The sequence below is a fragment of the Colossoma macropomum genome, unplaced genomic scaffold (genome assembly GCF_904425465.1).
Source record: "Colossoma macropomum unplaced genomic scaffold, Colossoma_macropomum, whole genome shotgun sequence".
NCBI lineage: Eukaryota > Metazoa > Chordata > Actinopteri > Characiformes > Serrasalmidae > Colossoma > Colossoma macropomum.
The window spans coordinates 19,562,393-19,587,874 of NW_023494791.1; the positions used below are offsets into that span (position 1 = coordinate 19,562,393).

At 39.5% G+C, this 25,482-nt stretch overlaps 1 protein-coding gene across 3 annotated transcripts in view; it reads right to left on the minus strand.

Annotated features, from left to right (window-relative positions):
• Positions 1-1,223: 1,223 nt before the first annotated feature.
• The window catches only part of rin2 (Ras and Rab interactor 2), a 46,256-nt gene continuing 21,997 nt past the window's right edge, over positions 1,224-25,482 (minus strand). The window contains exons 3-13 of one of the 3 annotated variants that reach the window (XM_036574293.1): positions 20,340-20,428; positions 17,750-17,948; positions 17,343-17,454; positions 15,624-15,696; positions 14,390-14,481; positions 10,291-10,409; positions 9,096-10,197; positions 4,589-4,897; positions 4,170-4,301; positions 3,836-3,999; positions 1,224-2,334 (exon numbers count right to left, since the gene is read on the minus strand). In XM_036574293.1, coding sequence (XP_036430186.1) covers positions 2,005-2,334; positions 3,836-3,999; positions 4,170-4,301; positions 4,589-4,897; positions 9,096-10,197; positions 10,291-10,409; positions 14,390-14,481; positions 15,624-15,696; positions 17,343-17,454; positions 17,750-17,948; positions 20,340-20,428 — 2,721 coding nt within the window. In that variant the 3' untranslated portion in view covers positions 1,224-2,004. Of the gene's footprint in view, positions 2,335-3,835; positions 4,000-4,169; positions 4,302-4,588; positions 4,898-9,095; positions 10,410-14,389; positions 14,482-15,623; positions 15,697-17,342; positions 17,455-17,749; positions 17,949-20,339; positions 20,429-21,457; positions 21,977-25,482 lie in introns of those variants that run through there. The other 2 variants (XM_036574294.1, XM_036574292.1) reach the window with 2 other exon arrangements.

Genomic DNA, 25,482 nt, shown 5'->3' on the forward strand with positions numbered 1-25,482 from the left:
TGAGCTACAAATAATGTTTATGGAGAAAAATATATTTGTAAACTATTTTTGGATGGTTAAATGTGTATCGGGTCAATTTGACACATTCTGAACATTATTATAGTTCCTCACAGTTAAACATAACAGCAGGGCTAATAGGTCCTTTCAAATGATGTGCTTGTGTGAGTGGTTTTCTATTCACTGCAGCTTTGAAAAAAAATGTCATGGCACAGAGTAAAGCATAGACTCTGATAAAAGTTAGTTAATTCATAATATGTAAGAAATAACAGATGCAGGAAACATCAGACAAAATGCATATTCACGATTTATTGTGTGCAAAAGAGTATTGTTCAAGAATAAATGCCACATGACAAACTGACTCTTAATGGAGTGCTGATAGTGGAGGATTTGCAAAAGAATACACTTTAATACAATTGAGGTTTTTCTTTTTTTTTTTCAGAAAATCTGTGATAATCCCTGCACAGATCACATATAAATACATACTTAACATAATTAAAATATCTTGTTAAAATTACATTTACATTACAAACCTAAAAAAGGACACGTTTTAACATCACTGCTAAGGTGTATTTCCAGACATGACAAGTATTTCTATCAATACTAGGGGTTAGAGCATTTCATTGATCCAATCATTTGACAGAAAACCCACCTATGTCTCTTTAACAAAAACAGTCTCAGTGTCCTGAGTTAAAGTCAGAACAAACCCACAGCACTTTAGTAGAAAATTTCACACTTGGTAACTCTTAATATTTGTAGGTATGCATACAGTTATGAAAAACAAAAAAAGCCTCCATTAAGCCTATGATTCCCTGATCATACTTTACAGTGAGAAAAAAAGACTCATGATGTTCCTCTTATAACTAAGGTAATTTCACTCTTTTTCTTCTCTTCACCTTGTCTTTTTCTACTTCTCCTCTTCACACAGTATATCCTATTCCTGTAAACCTGCCTACTTGCAGAAAACCTTCGCATATCTCATTGCACACTTACAGAAACTTGCCACAGAAGACAACAAACAACAGAAATGCAGAGGAGACATATTCACACACAAGCCTTCAGCTTGTCAGTAGTACAGTATTTTGTAGAACTTGGTCTCATGATTTTATTCCATCTTTATCCTAAAACGTATTATAAATAAACAGGGAGAGGAGCATAAACAATGATTTGTGTACTAATGATCGACTACCAGAGCTGACTGATTTCATTTATAAAAGAGGATAAAATATCACTGGCAACAATACCTGGTTTTTAATTGATCTTTTCTCACCAACAAATAAAAACATGCAATATTATACTAACTTCATATATATAAAAAAAGAAAGCAGTTTACCAGCAACTGCATGAAGAAAAACAATGCTATGAATTACATTTTCACTATATAAAAAATATTAGGTTGGAGTGTTGATATGGATATCCGTCCATGTACATCCATGGTAAAGGAGCTGCTTACATTAGTGAACATGCCCAGATGGTGAGGTAAACAGCATCCTCAAGTCAATCCAAGCCATTACACATGCACAGTATGTCTTGCTCTTTATGACAGAGCAGTCGTATGAAACACAGTATTATTTCTCAGAAAGGCAATACTGAGTGTGAGAGAAGCATGTTGCAGTATGGAAAGTGCAATGCCCAGAAAAGAAAAAAAAAAAACATCCTGACAAGAAGATATTAAATAGGCCTGAAATGACCATGAACATACTGTACCTCACCAGTAAACACCTTGAAGACTTTAATGTAGCGTACACAAACATGGCTACCCTCACATGTCATGGTCGCGTGCCACTTCCTAAAAAGATTCAGAAATAGCCAAGACAAAGCAGAGAAGAAAATGCTGCATCTGTCAGACACATCCTTCCTTCCCTCTTTCTTCCCAGCCCAGCAACATTTTCCGTTTCCTTCAGACATAAACGTTTCAAAAACAGCACAGCAACAGTGTCCTGCTGTGGAAAGACAGGCAGTAATAGAGTAGGAGGGGCAGTGGATGACCTGAAGGCTCCAGAGGCTTCAGGCACAATTAGGCACCGAGTTGCCATTGAGTTCATCTGTGGGGACAGTCAGGTTGAGGTTTTGGATGCGGCGATAGACAAAGTAAAAAGGCTGCACCTGAGGGCGACTGTGCAACTCTGCTTTGATCTTCTGTGGGTGTGTGTCTGGGGCCAGCTGCTGCGTGGTCTCCTCCGTCAGCAGGAACAGGGCATGGCTGTCCGGGTCAGAGACTTTAAACTTTTCAGCACATATCTGACAAACCTCCTCTGTGGTTGCGTACGGCCGCACCTGGAGGGTTTTGGCTGTGCAGCCGCTGCGAGGTTCCTGCAGTGCCACTCTTAGGTAGTTCTGCACACACAATGAGAAAAATACATTAGGGCCTGGTTTTCCATAAATATCATAGCATAACTGCAATGTTAGATGTTGTACTATGTAATACTTGGACGACCCTCTCTTATAGTTTTAACAGTAACTCATAGGTAAGAAAAATAAAAAAAAGATATCTCCATAATATCGCTATAGTTTCTCTGTAGACACTAATTAAATCAGATGGAAAGGAAGGAGCAGATGTTTGCTCAAATCTCCTGCTGCTCAGATATTTCTCCTGAGTAAAAGAGCCCAGTAATCTCATGTCTCCTCGACTTTTAGTAGAAATCTCAATAAAGTCACACATTGTGCTCGAATTTGCCAACATAATAACACTCATGTTTATCTCTCCTTTATCTCTTCTGCACCTTACGTCACTTTTTTGTTTAATGCTATTTCTCCAACAATGTAAAAAATGGGGTTTAAACTTAAATCGGTTAGTTACAAGGCTGACTAAAATTTGGAGATTTGTTCTTTTGAATTTACATACAAGTAATAATAAGTTCACAGGACATAAAACACATTCTTGTTTTGTTCATTTACTATTTGAAGTTCAGTTAACTCTAGATCTTAAGGCAGCCCAGTAACTAACCTAAGTTAAAATCTCAATTATTTTTTAGAGTGTAAGGACTTTCAGGAGACTCTTCATTAAGTCTCCTAAGCCATCAAAGAGCAACACTAAAATGTTCCTCTATGTGTCACTATTTGGAAACTTAATTCAGTTTTCTATGTCCAGATACAGCTTATCACAGAAAAGTTAAACAGTTTGAATCAGTTTGTGCTGGTAATTCTCTCCGCCTACAGGATTTTAGCCCTAAAAGACCAACTGTTTGAATTTGTGACATCTTTCCAAAGAAGGGAGACAAATATTTGATTGTGCCCATAAAAACCACAGTTCAGAGTTCATAAACAGTTCAACGACACAATCTGCCCAGTCTGTATGCTGTTCAAGATGGCACAACGTTTTCCAGGGTTTAAAATTATCATGGCACAAAATTGTGTAGTGTGAGCAAAGTATGACAAAGCCTAAAAACAACCAGGAGCAGTAGCCAATGAGAGCTGAATGTGAGAGGAAACTCTCAGGGAACAAACAGAACAACAACAACCAGAGCGAAGGCCACTCTGTGTTCTGTGTGGAAACAGGAAATGGAGGGGAGGCTACTAGAGCTCTGGCAAAGGCAATCTTGGTGTGAAGTCTAAAAATGAAAAAGAGAAGATATGGAAGGACTTCGCCAGATGAGTGCAGAAACTAATACAACAGAAATAGTGATAGACAGTTCTAAACACTTCTTGTGTTTATTATCACAAGATGATAGTTATGAATCAGGCACTTTAATAGGTCAAATATTGTGAAAATGTGTGGGCCTCATCTGTGCTAGAACATCTAGTGTGTGCACCACTACGTTGACAAGTTAATAGACTGCAAGTAATAAATGTTGTGTAGCGTGAGCAGCAGAGCGATGGTATGTGGAAGGAATCTCACCTGGAAGTCATCCACAGATGGCACGGTGCGCTGGGCTGTGCGTCTGCGGTGCCACTGGTGAAGTGTGTTACGGGTTTCTGAGCTCAGCACCCGTGCAGCCTGCTCCTCCTGGAAGTTCTTAATGAGAGACATGGCTCCATATGCACTGGTCAAGTAGTATCCACCTACAAACAAAGACAGGAGGAGAGTGGTTTGAGCACCATTGATTCAAAATGTCAACAAACTGTTAAACCTCTAGCTTAGCTAGGCTATCTATGTGGTACTCTTTTTGATGTAGCACCTTGCATATCAGTCAAAAGAGTGTGTAACTGGAGGGTGTTAAATATAAAGATACCTTCTCCATGCAGCAGTGAGGGGTCTAGTAACTCCATCATGTACTGAATCTCTGTGTCCAGCTGAGGCATGTCACACTGGGCCAACACGTAGGTCAGCATGGGTAAGAAGTCATCTGCCCCATACATTCTCCCTATAATAACACAGACAGAGACAAACAGGTCAGAAGATATAATGATTATTTGCCCAACTGAATATAAATCATAGTGTGGCAAGTTTAATTTATCCTATGAAAATTTCTCCTAAGTAAAAATCACTCATACTACACAATCTTATAGATTAAGGCTCCTAAATGGTTACTGCCTTGGACATATAGAAAAACTTAAAAAGCTTTATATAATGTGGAGGTTCTTGAACCCTTTTTGGCACCTTTATTTTTAAGAGGATGGGTCTGAACAATTTACAAGCACCTTTTCATACCTGAATTATCTTCCATGATAGTGTAAATGAGCTTGCAGACGCGCAGTAGGAGTGACACTTTCTTCTCAGGTGAGTACATCTTGCTCATGTTGTGGAACTTGTGGCGGATCTTCTCTATGGCCACAGGGTCTGGAGGCATGGCTCCGTCCACACCCATCTCTGCCGGCTGCTTGGTTTTAGCCAGTGCCAGGTTCTCCTTCAGCTGCTGCCAAGCACCGCTGCTCATCTGGAAGTCGTGCAGGGCTGCTTCCACCACAGGCTTCAGAGGCTTCAGTATACACTTATGCATGGCCTTTTCCAGTACCTGATCTGAGGAAGGAGTTAAGAAAGTAGTGAGAGTTGGCCAAAACTCAAATGTTTCAACACTAACTAAAGCTGTGCAGAGCTGCGTAACGAAATCATTCAGATTTTCCCACGCATATGAAAAGAGCAGAATTAGTCAGTGGAATGATGTTCTATGTATTTAATGTAAATGAACTGAATAAATCAAAACAACTTTTTTTTTTTCACAATGTTGATATGACTCCAAGCTGTATTTAGAAGAGATACAGACAGAAATGACTTTGACTGTGATTAAACAGTCTAAGATCTCCCACAGAGGTAATATTTCCATTTCCTCTTCAAAAAGGGGAATACCTGCTCTTAATATTTCCACAGTTGATTCTCCAAAACACTAAGTATGCACAGATTAGCAATGCATAAAAATCTCAGACCAGGTATTCACTGAAATGACCCCAGTAAACAGGTTTTACCTTGTAACACTGATTATACAAACCTGGTTCAAAGCTCATGACTAAACTGCAACATCATGCACAAAATGGAGGGAGTGCCTACATACTGGAAATAAAAATCATATGGTCAGAACTTAATGTTTAACTCTGTCCACTCGGGTGGTTAAGAATGCTGACTGTGAAGCAAAATGTGCTCTTGTCAGCATAAGAAACGACTAAGGGAAGTGATGCTTTCTCCTTAAGCTGCCTGTCAACAGACACGTGAGCTCCATTTGCACAAAGCTTTGCACTCTGTCTCCTTCTCTTTGGCTTCCCTCTCACCGTCTTCTTTCTCACTGTGTGCAAAACCAGCTGATGTAATCTTTATGATGTGAATGTCTTTCCAAAACAGGCCAACAGCAACTGGTCAATGTCAAACTATTGCAGTAAACCAAACACTATACATTTTAAAGAAAAGCATTTTTCCAACCTCAATTACAAGAAGAACTGAAGAACTATTAACACAAAGTGAAACAGTAAATGGAAAAGTTTTGTAATGAATAAGCAGTAAATGGGTTGCCTGAAGATGGTATATCACCACCTACATTTCTAGGTACTGTAGTCTAATTACTAAAACTAAAACTGAAACTCTGACAAACTAAAACTAGTTCACAAAAAAAATAAATAAATATATTTTTTAAAAATAAAGATTTCTCAAACCATAAAACTACTATAACCTTGGTTCAACTGGTCTGATAGAGCCAGGTTTTTCCATAAAGGTAGATAAATACACTAAAATAAAGAAAGTAACTGTACTGTCAATGGAATAAATGAGGTACACTCTGCTACAGAATGCTTAGGTGGGGCAATATCTGTAAAAACACACTAGATTTTTTCCAAAGTAATTCCTGTAAGAAGACAGCATTACCCAAATACAGTGTAAAGCTTTCCGAAACGAACATGTTGGACTGGTTCTAGATAAGCAGTGAACGCAGTCTAGTGAACATCTTTCGAAATTAATTCCAGTTTGCCTAAGGATATAACTGAAAAATGTCTGCACTCCACAGTGGTAGGCAAACGATAAACACATGATCTTTCAAGGAGACCAGACAGTAATTTTCAATACCATTTAGAGTCACTCATACTTCCTACATTTATGTATATTTGGGTCTCTGATCAATCTGATACATGTTGTAATTGTTCAGCATTGATCACACTGATCAGAGACCTAAACATCACAGAAATCTACAAGGCTGACCTGAACTCCAACATAATGAAAATATTACAGTAACTTTATGCTGCTCTAGAGAGCTAGGAATGTTTTTGTGTGGCTTCATGCTGCCTGCTTGGCTTGTACTGTGAATGCGCTCTCTGTTGGGTTAATGCACAGAGCTCAGCTACAAAGAGGTGGGCTAAGGCTTTGCTTAACTTTGCAAGTTATTTGCTGGAATGCTGCACATTTGTGAGGCCCAAGGCTTGAGTGGCAAGCTGCAGGGGAGGTACTCCATATGTATTTAATGAGGCCTATCTGCCTCACATACCATGGCCTTAACAAGCTCCTCAGGCAGGTAAAGTCTACATCTTTGTGTTTACGAACATGTCAAAACATCTAAGAAACCAGACAATCAACTGCACTGAACACAACTGTTTTGTTGGCTTCAAACTATATAAGGAAGTATAAAGAAATTTAAAAGGATATCTAAATTCACCATTAAAAAGCCCCCTTGAGTATGGTGTTGGTGAGTGGACTCTTGTCGCAGTAGGACAGTGAATGATAGCCTGGAGACAAAGAGGAGCCAGGGCTCATCAGAAAAGAACACAGATCAGGAGAAGCTATCAGCCAAGGCCAGGCTCATCCTGGGAGGCCGTCTTCAACTGCATGCAAACATCCCTTTCCCCACAACAACAACTCTCCCTCCCACCTAGCTCCACAGTCCACATCAGGAAAACAAGCCACAGGCTTATAGAGAACAGAAGTGAATCCACTGATGCCTCCCACACAGCAAGCTCGCTTCAACTTACAGCATACCATCGTATTGAGATATGCCACAAATTGCGTCACTCTCCAACACACAGACAAAGAGTGAAAAAAATCCCCTAGATTGTATTTTCACTTCTTCAGTTCTAAGAGAAACCTCACAAACCCATTTAGAACCCTAGTTTATTTGCCACTAACTCTATTCTCATTTCTAGTTCTACATTTTCAGAAAGTACCAGGCTCTCGAAACAAGGTTTTCCATGTTGAGAGCAAGAAATATATTCACTCTGTAATCAGCAAGAAGTGAGTTAATCTAGCAAGAATGTCTGACAACTTAAAAATAGACCTCAAAGGGCGAGCACTCTATCAGAGGTGTCAACAGCTCACAACTGTTGACATCTCTGATACAAAGCGTAACGGGGCAAAACAGAAAACAAGGGTCTGTTTTTCCCCTTTTGCTACATTCTCTGCTTACTTCCACCCACTCACTCACTGTTTGGCGTCAACAAGCAAAAGGGGCTGCCTCAAAAGCCCTGGCTGAGATTTGAGGCCACTTGGCTGGAGGACAGCTGAGGAACATCTGGAGTGAAATCCATTCATCAGAGCAGACCACTGAGCAGTGTTTACATGCTGAGAGAAAGGAGGACTGGATTATGCAGAGTTCCTGAAGAACCAAAACAAGCTTAATCGAAAACAATCCCAGAACTGTAAAAGTTTTCCAAGAACTCTTAACCTACCTTACCCACACAGGCATTCGAACACACAGCTCTCCTTATTAGACTGTGGTATTGTTTACAGCATCTGTTTGCACACATTGATACTAGAGGGTGCAGCGGGTCATACAAAAGAAAATCCAAACGTTATCTGCCTGCATTGTGTACCTGCTTGTCTTTTGGCTCTATGCCTTTACTGCTTGTGTATGTCCAATCACACTGATGGAGCACCAAATCTCACGTTTCAAAAAATAATGTTATTTTCTAGCGATTCTGCTTCAGGAACACAAATACTGCCTGGAAGATGAGTAATCTGACACCAGTTTGCAGAGACATTCCAAACAGATGAATATTTCCCAGCTGCTGCATCCGGTTGTTGTGGTGGTAGTAACAGTATAAATACAATTAGTTTATTTTTTCCATAACAAAAAAGTCACTTCAGCTTCTTCATTATGATGGTAGCAAGCTATATCAGGTAGGCACAAGATGCCACTGCATGAAAGAGACCATAGTAGTAATTACTCTACTAACACATTTGATTTTATGCACTAAACACAGATTAGACCAAGTGTTTAGACAAATTGCCTGTTTGCATTCACTAAATACATTTAACACAATTTATACTAAAAACAGGAGAATGGGGAGACAAACTCATAGTACTAAGCAGTAAGGTGTACTATTATTAGGAGTAAATAAGAGATTACCACAAGGAAACACTTATTAGTGTGAAACCATTTAGCATATTTTTCATTTCTCAGTTGAGCAGTCAATTCAACCTGCTTTGCAATTGTTTTAATTTGCATTTGAATTTTCTTGTAAGGATGAGCATCTCGAAAAAGCCGGAGGAAACAGTTTTAACACTATAACTGATAGAATAGTGAATTTATAGGTAACTGGAGATACTGAAACACAATACTTAAGGGTAAAAACTTATACTCATTAATGTCAAATGAACAAAACCTCAATTACAGATTGTCTGAACGAGCTTATAAACAAGTTTCAGACAAGCTGCAGTTAAAGTTTTGTTCATTAGTGAGTTATTAGTGAGCATAGTGTTTTGCTTTTACACGGTGAGCATCTGAAGTATAAAAATAAAGTGCTCTTACCGATTTGGTCCTCAGGGATGAGGGACTCTATGGGGGGGTCGAGCTCTGAGCTTTGTAGCAGGTAGGACTTCATCTGCGTCATGAACTGCCTGAGAGTCTGCAGTAGGTCCAGGCCCGAGGTGTGGCAGCCGCGGTTCTCCTGCAGGAAGCTCACATAGTCCTGCACCAGGCAGCCAAAGTATGTGTTTTTGTCCCGCGAATGCTCCGAGATCCTCCGGATGGCCCTCTTCTCGGGGGTCATGAGTGAATTGAAGACGCCGCTGACCTTGCGCAGGTGACCCTTTAACGCCCACCGCAGCACGAAGGCGCCCGCGCTGTGCCGCTTCTTGGACTTGAATGGTGGCTCCATGCTGATCTCCTGGTCACTCTCCACGCTTACACCATAGTCTTCGTCCTCTTCCTCTTCCTCCTCCTCCGGGCTGCTGTCGCCCACTGCCCGACCGGTTCTGGACGGACTTGTGCCAGCTGCTGGGAGCAAGAAGCTTTGGGTAAAGTCCAGGGAGTCAGAGGAGGTAGAGGAAATGCTGATATCACTGAGGCGCTCCCGTCCTGCGGGGCTGCCACTGCCGTCCTCTAACGCCGTGTTCCTCAGGGACAGTTTGGCCAGGCTGAGCGATACAGCCTCCTCAATGGTCTGGTCCTCCAGTGCCAGGTGGCAGCGGTGGACCTCAGTGTCAGGCTGGCTTGGGGTTCTCTTTGGGCAGGATGAGGGAGTGGGGATGGGCGAGCTGATCTTCTTTGGCGGGGAGGATGGGGGTGAAAAAGAACTGAAGGAGGAGCCGAGGCGTCCCAGCAGGCCGCTCTTTTCCTGGGGTGCTTTGATCCAGCTCACGGCCGCACTGGGCATGCTGTTCTGCTTGCGTGGGGGCACTGGCCTGTGCGGGACTGTGCGGGGTGGAGGGGGACGGGGTGGAGGGGAACGGGACACGCTCTTTGCTCTGCTGTTGGTCGTATATTTCGTGCTACTGTTGCGGCGAAGGATGCTGTCGCCGTTTTGAGGGCTTGTGCTGCTTGTGCCCTGTGGAAAGGGGCTGATGCTGTCGGGAAGAGGAGTCTTATCGTCAGGGGTCACTGATGTTTGAGCTGTGTCAGAGCGGTGCGTCTGTAAAAAGAGTGGGTTAATGAAGCACAGAGCCCCGTTAGACTGGCTGAACTCCAGCTGGGACGGACTGCGAGTGCGCAAGATGGGGGGTACCTCCTCTTTGGGGGATGTCTCCTGTGACTTTCGCTTCAGTTTCTGTTGTGTATCGTCTTGAGCAGTTCTAGCAGACACAGAGCTCTTCCTCTTGTAGCAAAAATCAGATTCCCAGAAGCCTATGGAACATGGACAGAGTTAAACCTAAGATAACGTAAGGCAAAAAAGACAGCCAAAATAAAAATAATTTAATTAAAATTTATTTGAGCTAAGATAAAACTACATATATAGGCACAAGTGAAAAATAAACTGTAAAGATGTAGAATAATGTAAAATAACCTACATACAGTAAATCTGGGGCACAAAAACACTTTTAAATGCTTCATAACAAAAACCGTTTAATTACGCAATGCTGTCTTAGAAAAATTATGAAGACAAAACCAAGCAACCATGAGTCAGACAATGCATCAAATGAACACAAACATAAGACTTAGGAAAGCTTTAAAGCAGTACAGCAGAAAGAGCTGAACCAGAGGATCAACCAAGGCAGTAATTAAGAAAGAAAAAACAAACATCAGTCAACAGAGAAGGAGAAGTAAGGACTATAACCCACACTTACAAGAATACAGTGAACCTCTTCTTGACTATTTTCTTTTCAGAAAGCTGACTGAGAACACCTTAGACGTGTATTGCTCAAACTCCCAGCTCTGTGGACTGTCGTGTGGTGACAGTGACAAACATTCACACACTAGCTTGCTGAATGGCGTGAGTCATGCATGCTAATAAGTGGGTGGGAGGAGCAGAGCCGCTGTAGCTTTCTGTTCCTTCTTTTTCTCGCTCAGATATTCATTTTGAAGGCTGCCCCTTCAAGTACTTTCCACTCACTCCATATGCATACCACTTTTTCCTTTTAATATGTTCAACTAATTTTGGGGTCAAGTTTTATCCACAGCAAAACAACAGCTAAACACAGCAATATATTTAGTAGATACTTTTCAAGAGGGTACATACTTATACCAAGTCACTGAAAGTAGACATCACAGTTCTGAGATGCTGTTTTTTGTTAATGCCAACAGTCTATTTTCCAGTAATTGCACTGAAGCAATGGGGCAGACAGGCTCGGTCATGTCAGTTCTGGAAAAGTGAAATACCTGAGAAAGATGCGTGGGTGTATTACACACCTGAATACACAGTGAAATGGTTTTAATCATCTTCTTCTGTTCCTTATGTCAACACACATTGTTAACGGTAATAATAAAATGAAAGCAATAAAAAAGGAACAGCATAATAAACCTCCCTCTATCTCAACCTCTGTGTCTGTTCCTGAACCTTTTTTTCTCATTCCCTTGGAATTATTCTCTCCCTTTCTCAGCTTTTCTCTCAGTGTCCTCGGTTCACCCTGGTTTGTCCCAACCAGAGCAGTCAGCCAGGCTGAAATAAGACCTCCAGGGCCCAAAGCCTGAAGTTCATCGCAGCCTCTAGGTGGGGCTGATTTTGGAAGTGGTCCTGGTGTGGAATTTCAAGGCCCTGCCCTGCCGTGAGCTGTGCTCTACTGGCCTGAATCCTGAATTCTGCAGGCTTCCGTTACATGACAGATGTCTGCAATCACTGGAGACCATACTACTTCACGGTTTTCCCTAGGAAAAAACTTAGAACTTGATTTTGGGTGATGTAAGGTTTTGTGGTGATGGGGGTTGGGATCGGGGCAGAGTTATTCCATATTTCTTTATATATGTTTTAATAAACAATGAAGTCATGTATGCCATTTATCAGGAGAACACATACCACAAAGGGGGAAGGCGATAATTAATCTACATCCATTAAAAAAAGAAAAACAAAACTAATGAACATAAGCATGACATTTAATACTCGCATAACCAGGGGAAGAAGCAAAAATCATTGGCAGTACCTGGTTATGAAGTACTCCATTAATATTTACTAGAATAAACAAAGGGCAGGGGCAGAATTATTCTACATTTATTAATTTCAAGATGATGGCTAAAATATAGTTTGCAGGACACACAGACGTTTTCCATTCATTTCTAGAATAAATGAAAGGGTGGACGTGGAATTGATCTATTATTAATGTAAAAAATGGATTTATTTCAAATGCAATGAAGCAGGTCATTTATTTTTCCCCATGTGAAAACAATGCAAGGGTCTGAAACCCTACTCCTCACTCTGCTGTGTCTCTGATAGTCTCATATATCCTGTATCCTATTGCAGGTGGCAAGAGTCTTCCTCAGGTTTCAGATCCAAAACACAGAATACGCCTTTCTTTTCTTAAAAGATTCCAGCATTTGCACAAGCACAATCACAGGTGCTCGATAAACACCGTTTCTTTCTAACCCCCCGTTTTGCCATTAGTCAGACGACACATAAACCACACACACGTCAAGTCAAGAGTTATTTTACAGCTCAGACTGTCATATTACGCATCAGTCTCTTTCTAACAGGAGCTACAGTGAATGCATCCTGCCTGATAGCCCAGAGCCATCAGTAACAAATATGTCCAAGACACGTTTCACCAATTGACATCATCAGCATGTGCCACCCATATAAATGGTGTATTTGATGCTCTATGTCAGCAGACGTGAGCAGCTGACACAGACATCATACCTCTGTCTCAGATCACACTCTCCATCTGACTCTGCCTTCAGAACAGACGATCTGGCTAATACAACTGGAGAGGTTTAGGAACCACAATGCAAAAAGGAAGTTGTTCAATAAAGATAATAAGCATGATCCTCAGCATGCATGTACATCAACACTGTCGAAGGCAGCCAGCACAGTCTAAGACTTGACTGCAGAGGATTCCTGTATTCCTAAAGAAATTCTCCAGCGCTTTTCAACCTAATCTCTATCTGCAGCATTTGAAGTCGATTACCGGTCAATTACTGACAACAATACTCCACACGGTCGATTACTGACAACAATAACTTCAATGTGTTTCCCTGTGTTTATTAAAATAATAGAAAATGTGAGAAAGAGTGATGCACAGAGGTGTAAAATATAACAAATCATTACTGTTGCAGAATTATACAGAAGAAGTTTAGAACATAGAACTTTCAATGGCCCATCATTATATATTTCAAGTCTTTTTATTAACATGCTTTTAATATGGCTTCAGGTCATTTACTACATATACACACTTACAGCTGGCCCTACACATCAGTAATATGTTCCATAGTTCATACAATGAACACTTTTTATGTTGTGATGTCATTAATTCAGACTTCAGTTGATGTATGTGCTCACAAGTATACGATGGCTTCAATCATGGCTCTGCCAGTCAGATATTAAAATCAGACCTACAGTTTGAACTACTACTTTGATGGGCCACATCACAGATTTGAGCCTTGCCAGTTAATAATTTATTGCTGACTACTGAAGGTTGATTCTTGGTTAAATGAATTTGCTAAAATTTGCATCCACAGTAAACACTTATGTGATATATATATATATATATATATATATATATATATATATATATATGTATATATATATATATTATATTATATATATGTATGTAATATATAATATATATTATATTATATATATATATATATATATATATTCAGTAAAGCCCTTCCATTAATTCTTCAGTCAGATAATTGTAAATTAAGCTGTAAATGTGTATATTTTTTTCTTTCAAAGATAGGAATAAGTTTTATAGTTGGAAAGTTCCTGGATGATCGCACATGGCACCATAAAATCTACCACAAAACCTTAAGCAAAGCAAAAGTGACTATTTTTTACTGTGTTGCTTCAGTGATTAAAAATTTAAAAACTACAAAGAGAAAGGCTTTGGTAAGACATTCTACCATTTCATCACCTGTACTGTTAGAGTGTAACAGCTGTAGTTTCAAATACATAAGATCACCACCACAAGTGAATCATATTGGCTCGGAGCCATTAAGAGTTATGCTAGTTACAGGTACTCATTTTGTTTAAGACATGAAACCACCAGTGACTCAGTGTAAGGTCTCTATTGCTGTGATGCCAGATACATCCAAAACCGAACTAAGACTACCCCTGAACAATCATAATCAGAGAACTACAATGTTTTGCATAGGTCAATGGCCTCCAGAGGAAGACTGAATAATTTCTGCTTGAACAATAAACATGCAGTGAAAGCTGAGTAACACAGCCTACTTACCTATTCCTAACTTGGCCACTTCCTCTAGATCAGAGGGGGTCTTTGCAACAGAGATTGCCTCAGGAAGCTTCAATGTGAAAGGAAGAACATCCCTACAGAAAAGAGGAACAATCAAAATGGGATAAGAGCATTAAAGTACTAGAGTAACAGCGCTAAGAACCGGTCACTAACCCTGCAAATCCATTAAAAGGGAGAGAAATAAAACGAGAAACAAAGAAGTAGAGAGAGTGTGTCTAGTACTCTAGCTGTAAATTGTAAATTGCTCATGTGGGTGAGGCAGGCAGACAGAGGGTTGTGTTTATCCACAGACTTCATTACGTGGTGCTGACAAAGACACAGTCTTGGCAAGAACGAGGAGATCTGGCAGCAGCGCAAGTGGGTAAAAAACAGCCTTCATAGCATGCTACACTCACGATAATGCTCAAAAAGAATAGCACAGCATCAGACAGACAGGCATTTTTATCCCTCTTTGTTTTCAATGGCAGCAGAGCCATGTTTCCAGTTACTCACTCCCTACTCTCCTGTGTTTTTACTTGTTTTCTGATTTGTAGTTTTGCGTAGTTGGCACAGTTGATGATCAGTGAATCAATGTCTCTGTTTTTACCCAATAAGAGTGGGAATTATGAAGAAATGGTATCGCTATCATGAAAAAACGGTCTCATAATGGTATCTCATGGATATTTTCAGTACTTCTACAACACCAGTTTATTGGATGTTGTGCCATTATGTCATTATCTTACTTTCATTATCTTACTTTATTCATTTATTTTTACCAGTTTTCATCCTGTTGTTCCACGCTTTATTGCAAGCACCTAATAAAAAAATTAATTAATGGTCCACAGTGCTACTACTGTTGGTGCTTTTTGTTCATTCCAACTTGTTGGGAATATCATGATACTATATTGCATAGTAAAAATGCCTTTAAGCATCACAATGTGATATTTTAGATACATTGCCCACCTTACTATTACTCATCTATAGTGGGTCTCTCTTGTTAGCAAACCCTAATAGCACAACCAAGGCATTAGCATAAAGGGAGAAGCACAGCAACAACACATGATTAATAAGTAAAGTGTGCATGAGATGCCTGCTAATGTTTCATATTAGACATCATGCATTAAAATGTTCAGTATACTCCTCTTCCAAAACTATCCTTTACGTATTGCTCTCTTTCTCACTCTATTGGAACCAGCGCTCAGGCTGTTCTGCTTTTTAGAGAAAGAGATCTTCTTACCTGCTGATGCAACAGAAGGCCACAAGGCGAAAGAGGTCCGCAAAGCTGATCCCCGAGCCCTCCAGGGAGAAGGCTGAAACACACACAAACACACATCCGTAAACACCACATGCAGTAGTGACACAGAAATTCACAGTGGAAGTCCACGTATACAGCGTCAGGCATATACATTCAGACTTTCCTTGTAGGGAGGTCCCTCCCACTGTTCGAGGGATATGACCCAAATAAAACGAGAGAGAGAGAGAGGGAGAAAGAGAGAGAGAGGGGGAGAGGGGGAGAAAGAGAGAGAGAGAGAGAGAGAGAGCGAGAGAGAGAGAGCGCTAGTTAAAATGGGCTAATGCGAAACAGATGCATTTGGAAATGATATTACTACCATCATCCTTCTCTGCCGTTTTGTAAAGAAATACAGCAATTGACAAATATGAAATAAAATTTCACATTGGATGATGAGATGAGGTTTGCTGGAATACACACATGTGCCTGGCAAGAAGTGCAGTCCTAAAATCCTTAACAGCTGGTCTGCAGAACTATCAGGAAATGCAGGAAAACCTTTGTGTTATTTTCAAGGTTTCTTCCTCATCCATTCTCTGGGATTTTTTCATTAATACTTCTGCAGGGGTCTGTACCTGTCTCTGTAATGCTCTGTGACAATGGCTACTGATTTATACTTTATTATTAAAAACATCAGCATTGGGCAGTTTGTATTTGACTGATATTTCAGAGTGATATTTGATGATGTATTTTTTGTATTTCAGAACAACAGAGCATTTAGGTGACACTGGGGTGCTGCGCTAAAATATCTGCATTTTATTCATTTTACTGCATTTGTATTCCTATAGAAAAAAATTCTATATCTCTATAATGCTAATCATAGAGATGCAGTAATTTCTACATTTTATAAATGTTTAAGTATCTGTATCGGCAGATATGTACATGAAAAATATTGATTCTTTGCATCGGCCCAAAAGTCCCATATCAGCGCATCCCTAAATTATAAAATAAAATAAAAACTCAAAATTTAAATTGAATTGCATGCATCTTCACTTGTATAACTAATTAATGCAAGTAATCTGTACTTTACACCATATTATACATTCTCATAATGTGTAGACCTTTCTGTTCAGTGAAGCAGCAATCCAAATCACTTTTCTGTTTACCATATCAACCAAAGCGAAATATCTCTTAAAAAAAAATAATTTGTAATTATATTTAATTATATATATTTTTAATAATAATAATAATAAATAACCAAAACTTGTCAATAGTGGTTGCTATATATTACTGTCAAACAGCTTCAAATAACCACCAATCTGCACAGTGTGGCAAGCACTAAGAACTTCCTTGTAAGCACAGTTGAGTTTGTTTTGTTCACTTTTTTTATTTTTTATTTTTTACATGTGCCAGCCTGGCTAATATAGCACACAGATGTTTTGACTTACAAAAAAATGAAAGCCCAAACAAAAGAGAAGGCAGATGAGGTTGTAGTATCACAGAAACCCAACAGAGTCTGAAGACACTGAGCCATACAGCCAAATTTAGCTCCCTCACTGAGTCACTGTAGCTCTTGTTGCACTTGAACAAAGACAGTGGGTCAATAGCGAATACAAGTTCAGGAAACAGACTAGTTAAACAGGGCCAGTCTAAAAAAGTGCCAGGCAGAGGGAAGTAAAAAAGCAGAAAAGAGATGTCTATAGTACTCTGGTATTAGGTGACACGTACTGTATTGACTCTCTTTGACTGGGAAGTCCCGCATGGTCACTGGGGTGCTGTCATCCATACGCAGGGAAATAACCTTCTTCTGTAGCTTAGATGACCTTCGCACCAGGAAAGTCTACATAATACATATGTAGAGGTGGGAATAACAGAAACACAACATTGAAGAACATTATTCAATTGAAGTATTTTATGCACTAAGAAGTCACTGAGGTCAGGCTGAGCATTACAACATCAGCACTGATGACACACGCTGAGAACATGCTGTTCAACATCAGCAGTCTTGGAATAACTTGTGCTAAACAAGTTGTTCAAAACTCAAATCAAAGGTCAGAAATGATATTTGACTATTCCTAGAGCATTTAATATGATCTGCAGTAAGTTGTAGTATGCAGTGTAGACAGCATCCTCACCCCTGGTGGTTGCGGCTGCAGAATGCGTTTGGCGTCTTCATCGCTTAGCGACAGCAGCAGCCAGACAGAATGTGTGTGTGTCAGTCTATCCAGCACGCTCATGCGCCGGCGCAAAGAGTCATAGCCGGAGTCGCGAACCCCTACAGCACCAGTGCAGATGGAAGACTGCAAGAACAGGCCACTCACCTCACCCTCCAGCCTGCAGACATAGGGAGGAGAACATAGGTGTACTCAATATGTAGTATACATAGGATGTCAGTGCTGCTTTTTTGCTCTCTCTCCTTCAATGCTAACCAACTTTCAAAGGAAAAAAGCTGCACAAATAATTTTTGTTTTGTATATGTGAGGAGACTAACTGGGACTGCATTATATACACAAAATTGTGTTTGCATTATTGCATATTGTAAATATAATAATATGCCTCATTATATATTAAGGGGCCTATTTTATTGAAAACACAATTTTATTTAGATACACTTAGAAGACCTTCGCACCAGGAAAGTCTACATAATATAAATGTAGAGGTGGGAATAACAGAAACACAACATTGAAGAACATTATTCAATTGAAGTATTTTATGCACTGAGAAGTCACTGCGGTCAGGCTGAGCATTACAACATCAGCACTGATGACACACGCTGAGAACATGCTGTTCAACATCAGCAGTCTTGGAATAACTTGTGCTAAACAAGTTGTTCAAAACTCAAATCAAAAGTCAGAAATGATATTTGACTATTACTAGAGCATTTAATATGATCTGCAGTAAGTTGTAGTATGCAGTGCAGACAGCATCCTCACCCCACAATTTTTCTCACTTTTCTTAAATTAAAGAGTTTAATGTACTATGTAAACATATGTAATGTTTCCAAAATTACCATTCACTCCCAAGTCTCCGAAAACAACTCGTTTGTAATGCTTTTGTGATGTCTTGAAAAACTACGATATCTACCTATTCAACTTAGAGCAGTTTAGTTCCTCGTATTCATGTTGAATGGGCTGTTTCAGCTAAACTCCTTCAGTCCGAACTGCTTTTTGAATGAGGCGCAATACGAGGTAGCCAATTAGAACAGAGCTCATTTACATATATCAGTCTCGAAGGTACAGTAACAAAAACAGTTAAATTCTAAGCAATGAGAGAGGTGGGTCATGTAAAAATGAATTATGACTGTTTTTGTACATACAACAAGGTTATAAGTGGGCATTAGAGAAATAAATCATATGCAAGAAATAACTGTAGGATTTGGGCCCTTTGAAATACATTAGTGGATGCTTGACATAATTAAAACGTTTTTTGGACAATTAAGTGCATTAACTAATCAAAAGACCCACAGAGTCTGGAATATTTGTTGAGATTGGTCAATATACTCAGAGCGCATAATAAGAATGGGATTTCCTAGATCTGTGTTTCCCAACCTGGACTTCTGGGCCCCTCAGATGGTCCACATTTTTGCTCCAACTTAACTCACAAAACAGGGATGAAGGAAAAATGTGGACCATCAGTGGAGCCTTGAGGACCGGGTTGGGAAACACAGTTTTAGAAAATGCATATTGCAGCCTTCTGTGATTACAGTACTGCAAAGGCCAATACTGTGATAACAAGCAATACATGCGCACTGTTCATGCCATTGAGCCAGAAGTAAGATTATGTAATCAGGTCCCTGGACCAAGCTGTGCACTTATCCCCAAAGTTTCCCAAGAGGTGCTGCTGGACATGGTTAGGCAGCAAAACTACTAATTAAGTAGTTAAAGTATTTAACTAAACTTAATTAAACCCCCCTGCAATGCACATTTATATGCTTTCTCTGTTCTAATACACCCATTTTAAATTTTGAGAAAGCTTTAATTAACTGATAAACTGAATGCTGCATGTTGAGAGAAAGCAAAACAACAATGCAACGTGCAATGCAGGGGTTGCCATGCATTGGGGGTCTATGACCAAGCAAAGCTGGTCAACAGAATAAATGATGCAGTCTGTCCCTGAATGAACTGGGCACATGCATTTTGCTATTAAACTTGAATTCTATTTTAAATCTAATCACAGAACCACTGTGATTAACTAAACAAAAGAATGAAGGCAACCACTATAAGCACTAATGTATTTTCTTTCTTTTTAACTGGAGCATAAAATGTATAATATGTACGATTCTAAACATGTTACACATAAAGAAGGATATGCTCCTCCTACTGGACAACAGAAGGCATTACCACAGGGAAAAAAAGAAACTCTTTTTTGATGACAATCAGGTTTTATACCTTGTGCTCCATATAGAATAAACAATAGAACTGAAATGACAAAAATTACATTTATTACTCATATTTGCAATACATACCTACAGAAATCACAACCTGGAGATAAAGCTAATTTTAATAGGTATTTTTGTTCCATAGCAAAACATACCACTGTGACCCTCTGTCAGTGAACAAAGGGTCAAATGAGATCATTCAGATATTGTAGTAAGTATGCTAGGCTGCTGATTAAGTATATAAAAACTCAATGGTAATTAAGTAACTTAGACTTCTGGTAAATGTCATCTACAAAATATAGCTAGTTAAGAGGTGAGAGAAAGAAAAAAAGAGAGGATGAACTCACCCTTGTAGGAGCTTTGTGTCAGGCTCTCTGGCTGTTTGAACCATCTCCTGCTTTAGTTCTGAGATCTCAGTGGAGAATGTGTCTATTAGCTATACAGACAGAAACACGGAGACACATAGTGGATAAGCTATAGCATGTTGCAGTTCATTTGTTCAGTGTGCGTGTAAAAAAAAAAAAACATTTATGCACATTCAAGCATTAGTCACCACCCGTCTGAACCCAAGTTAGGAGCTGCTTCCCTTTTATGCATGCTGACTGCCAGACTTGCAGGAAAACAAAACCAAAGGGACACTCAAAACATCCAGGACTATCTAAAAAGCCTTAAAACTTATGTCATGCGTACAAACTCCCCTTAAGCTTCCAGTGGTAACAGTGACTGTAAAAAGATGAGTGATTTCAGAATGAAGCTTCTAAATCATCAGAAGTGATGAAAGAAATGAAAGAACAGGAGCGAAACACAGGCGTCCTCCAAACACTCAAAACAACCATACACAGACATCCTCCTCACACTCAAAAACACATTTTAAACACATGTGCTTCGAACATACGGCAAATAACATGTCCCCCAAACAAGCACAGACAAACACCGAACTTGTGCTTACGCTGTATCTCCACAACAATAAACAGAGTCATATCAACAGCAATTAATCTGAACACATGCCGTCTGCATGTAAACACAAACCACAATTAAGTAAGAACACTCTGACCATGGCACATCCTGAGTTTGTTAGCCTCAAAAATGATACTAAGTGTGGGTGAATCCCAGAATACATTAATACATTTATAGAACACATTATACTCCATAATATTTGTATTTTTCCACTAAAAGATTGCTGACCTCAGCTTTGAAGTACACTTCTCATTGTGCAGTCCACCCTTTTGATTATTTAGTTACTTCTCAATTGGACAGGAAATTAAAGACAAGATATCACTCATTTGGTCATTAGAAATTATTGCGTTATTTAACCTGAAACAAACATCACTTACACAGTTAAAAGTTTAAAAAAGTGCTTCTGCTGATTACCAGCAGAGGGGAGCGTTCCTGCATTATTTCTGTGTTCAGCTCTGAATGGATTGTATTAATACACATGTTCAGCTCAGTAAAAACAAAGACATACCTTTCAAACTTCCAAATATTTCAAAACTGAATTTTCAACCATTTGTCAAATCTCTGAAACGCCAGCCAGCCACTCTTTCTCCTGCGTTTCAGTTTTCCTGAGCCAGCAACCTTCAGTTATGCTAACCCAAACTCAGACGTAGTCAGCAAACCACAATTATACACCAGTGTCTCTCTCTCTCTCAAAATGCAGCTCACAGCCAAGAAAAGCTCCCCCCAGCTCAATGCATGACAAAACACAGGCTTTATACAGTCCTCACAAGGCCTCACCTACAAAAAATCTATAGCCATATTACATGAATTTCTACAGAATTCTTATAAGAATCTTACAGTAACCTCAGACAATTACTACAGTTCTCTGTAATAATGACAGTATTAGAGATTACTATGACACAGCCCAACAGGAAAACTATACTATAGATTGTAATAGAAGTATTATACAGCATAATAGAAGCCTTCTAGTTTCGTTTTGATGGACTCCTAACTATTACTACTACTACTATTACTACTACTACTACTACTATTAATATTAGTAGTATAATGATATTGTAGGTAGTTTGACCAGAGGAGGATGGGTCCCCCCTTGTGAGCCTTGGTTCCTCCCAAGGTTTCTTCCCCAGCTCTGAGGGAGTTTTTCCTTGCCACTGTCGCCCCTGGCTTGGAGGATTTACATTTCATGTTAAAACTTTGTCTTTAATGGATTTCTGTGAAGCTGCTTTGTGACAACATCAGTTGTAAAAAGCGCTATACAAATAAATTTGACTTGACTTAACGTGACTCTTATATTTTCACTATAAACCTTTTTTGTAAAGAAAAATAAGAAAAAGCAAGAGAAAAACACTCTTTTTGCACAGAGTAAAAATCTGTTCAATTAAAATTAGTGCAGTATGCGAAATGTTAAAGACAAATCGTAGTGTTAGCACTACTTTGTCTGTTCCAAATAATAAATATTGTGGCGCACTGTGTAACCTAAAAAACTTCTTGAAGTATTGTGATATTACATTTTTTGCCCAGCTCTAGGCACAATACCACTTTTTTTCTGATACTGAAGCCAATATTAAAACCTTGAATCTCAACAGATACTGACATTGGTCCAATTTTGTATTTACAAAGTAATGGGCTATTACAAACAACACATTCCAGAGCTTCACGGGCTTAAGCCATGTTAGCATATATGGCTGAACTGTTCCTTTGATGATGTAACAGAAGGAGAGGTTTTGCAACAGAGTTCCTGGCAAAGCATAGACTTCCTGAATATCAGCTGTTCCCTAAGAAAACGGTATAATTCATGAGTAACGCAAAGACTATTACAGGAAACTGAGAAAGTGTTACGTCTGCCTGACAGATTAAACATGAAAACGTTCCTCTGGGTGAACATGAATTAAAGCCCTAAGGAGAAGTGCGTAGTGCAGGCAGTCATTCACAAGTTATAAAACAAATAGACTATAGGGAGAGACTGAGAGAGAGAGAGACAGAGAGAGACAGAGAGAGACAGAGACAGAGAGACAGAGAGAGAGACAGAGACAGAGAGAGACAGACAGAGACAGAGAGAGAGAGAGAGAGAGAGAGAGAGAGAGAGAGAGAAGATGAAGAATGTTTAATGAATAAAACATTGATGTTGAAATGGTGCTGATATATTCCCTTGGGCATAGTCCATACTTCAGCATTTCAATTTTTGGGGAAAAAAGGTTGGCAAGGCAGAAAAGAAAGTGAGAGCATTTCTGCCTGCTCTGAGATTTCTAAGGAAAGTCTGATGCCTGTGAGGTTGGCTGGCTAGTGACTTCCACTGCAGCCCTCTCAAAAGGTCAGAGTGCTCTTCCAGACAGCACTCAGTAGCTCATAGCTCACTCTAATGAGCTCCATGGTTAAGTCATTCACTGTGTGGACACCAAAACACAGGCTAGACACTAGGAAACTATGTATTTCAGCTCAGCGCTAGCTGAGCCAACTGCAGCCAGACATACAACTAACACTGAGCAGACGCATGAGAGAAATCAACACTACACTACACTATGAAATAAAAGCACTTAGAAAGGCTCTTTTGAGTGATTTCATAGAACAACTGCACTAAACATGAGTGTGAACAGTCTTTTTAAATTTTAAAAAACCTACCAATTAAAGAACCGTATGTCCAAGACAAGAACTGTTAAGAAATAGGGCTGGGTAATGTGACAGTATAGATTGTTATCATGATAGATTTAAGCAATAGAACACAATAGGGAGTGTGTTATCACGAAATAACATCACGGCTGTGATTTGGTCGCAGGCATGAGCCGAAGGCGATGATGATATTTGTAGCCGTGATGTTATTTGCGATAACGCACAACCTCGAGTGTTCTACTGATTTTATACAACAGTTAAATAAATAAAGTAAGAAATAAATAAACTGGGCCGTAAACATGGAATTTAACATGGTTTAATGTTAGCAATTCCTTCCGCCAAATTACATTTCCTTAACAAGCAGCTTGTTGCTACGTCAGAGTAACGAGCTCCGCTCACTCGCTGCACACCCAGCAGCTCCTTACACTAAATTCTGAATCTGTCATTACCACTGAGCAAGCTTTTCAGTCGGCAGCTGTGACAGAAGAACAGTTATAAAACCTGGAATCAGCCAGAAATGAACCGAATACCATTCGCTTCAGAGCCTGACCAAATCGGACTGAGCCATAAAACTGCTGCAATATCAAGTTTAGCTCAGTTTTGTCATTTTTTTGCTAGTTCAATATTAATGTTGTTTTGTTCCAGCCAGTCTGTAAAGCATCTCACAGCCCATTTTGTTTGGTGAATGGTATTCGGCTTATTTCTGGCTAATTCCAGGTTGTGTAGGTGTTCGTCTGTCACAGCTGCTACTGAAAAGCTTGCTCAGTGATGATGACAGTTTTGGAATTTAGTGTAGTCTCATCTTCAGAGACTGACCAAATTGGCAGTAGGTCAAATGTAATCTTAAAAGTATCCATTTCTGCTTGTGCACAAAGTAAGACGTAAAAACATTCAAATGGCTTGAGCGTCTACTACAGCTGTCAAAGTCAGCGGAGTGATACAGTATTTGTGAAAAAAACGTGATGTTATGGTGAAATAACAGCACGGTTAGAACGCTTCTCAACCAATCAGCTTGCATGACCGGAACTAACTGTGGTATAATATGTCACAAAACAATACAATATGCTTTTCTGAACATATTGTGTATATCGTCAGGACTTGTAGAACACTGACCAACCACGTTTCATTGTAAAAAGAGCAAAATTAGTCTCATTTAACTGAATTTAGTGCAACACGTTATGCCAAGTAATGAATAAAAATCACTGTATTCACAATTGTTGGTAGTATTTTTAAGCTGTTCTTTTTTTTCTCTGTTCCAACTGATCAGAAAAAAAAAGTGACACATTGTGCATTAAGAAATTTTTTTAAACTATTGCAATACTGTATTTTTGCCATATCACTCACCTCTATTTAGGAACTTTTATTTTTAAGAGTGTAACTGCGATAATCATGGAAATCCTCCACAAAAGAAGCTACTGCTGAATGCATCAGCAATCACTCTGAGCTAAAAGCAGAGGACTACAGCTCAGCGTCCGGTAATTGACATCAGGAAACAAGAGGTAATAAAAAGTTGTTGTTCATTCATGCTCATAATCCTAGCAGTAATCCACAGTAATCGTGGAAAAATCTGCAAGTGTACAGGGCTGATTTATTCAAGACTCTGGCAGCAGCTGAATGTTTAACTGAGGCACAGCCAGCAACTTAAGCCTGTGAGTAAAATTACCTCTTCCATCATAAACCAGAGATTACGTCACCAGTTTGAAACAAAATAACAAACGGTATGCACTGAGGCCTTCAGTAAATCTGGCCTTGGAATCTTTAAGGATCCACAGAGACAGTCTTTATGTAAATTACATATATCAGATTTCTGTTCGTCATCGGCTAAGAGGTGTTGTGAACAACTGTATCTCTGACATCTATCAAATGCTGGAGATATCTGCAGAAGGAGCAGCATTTCAGAGGCTCTCAGAAGGAAGTGGCTTTGTT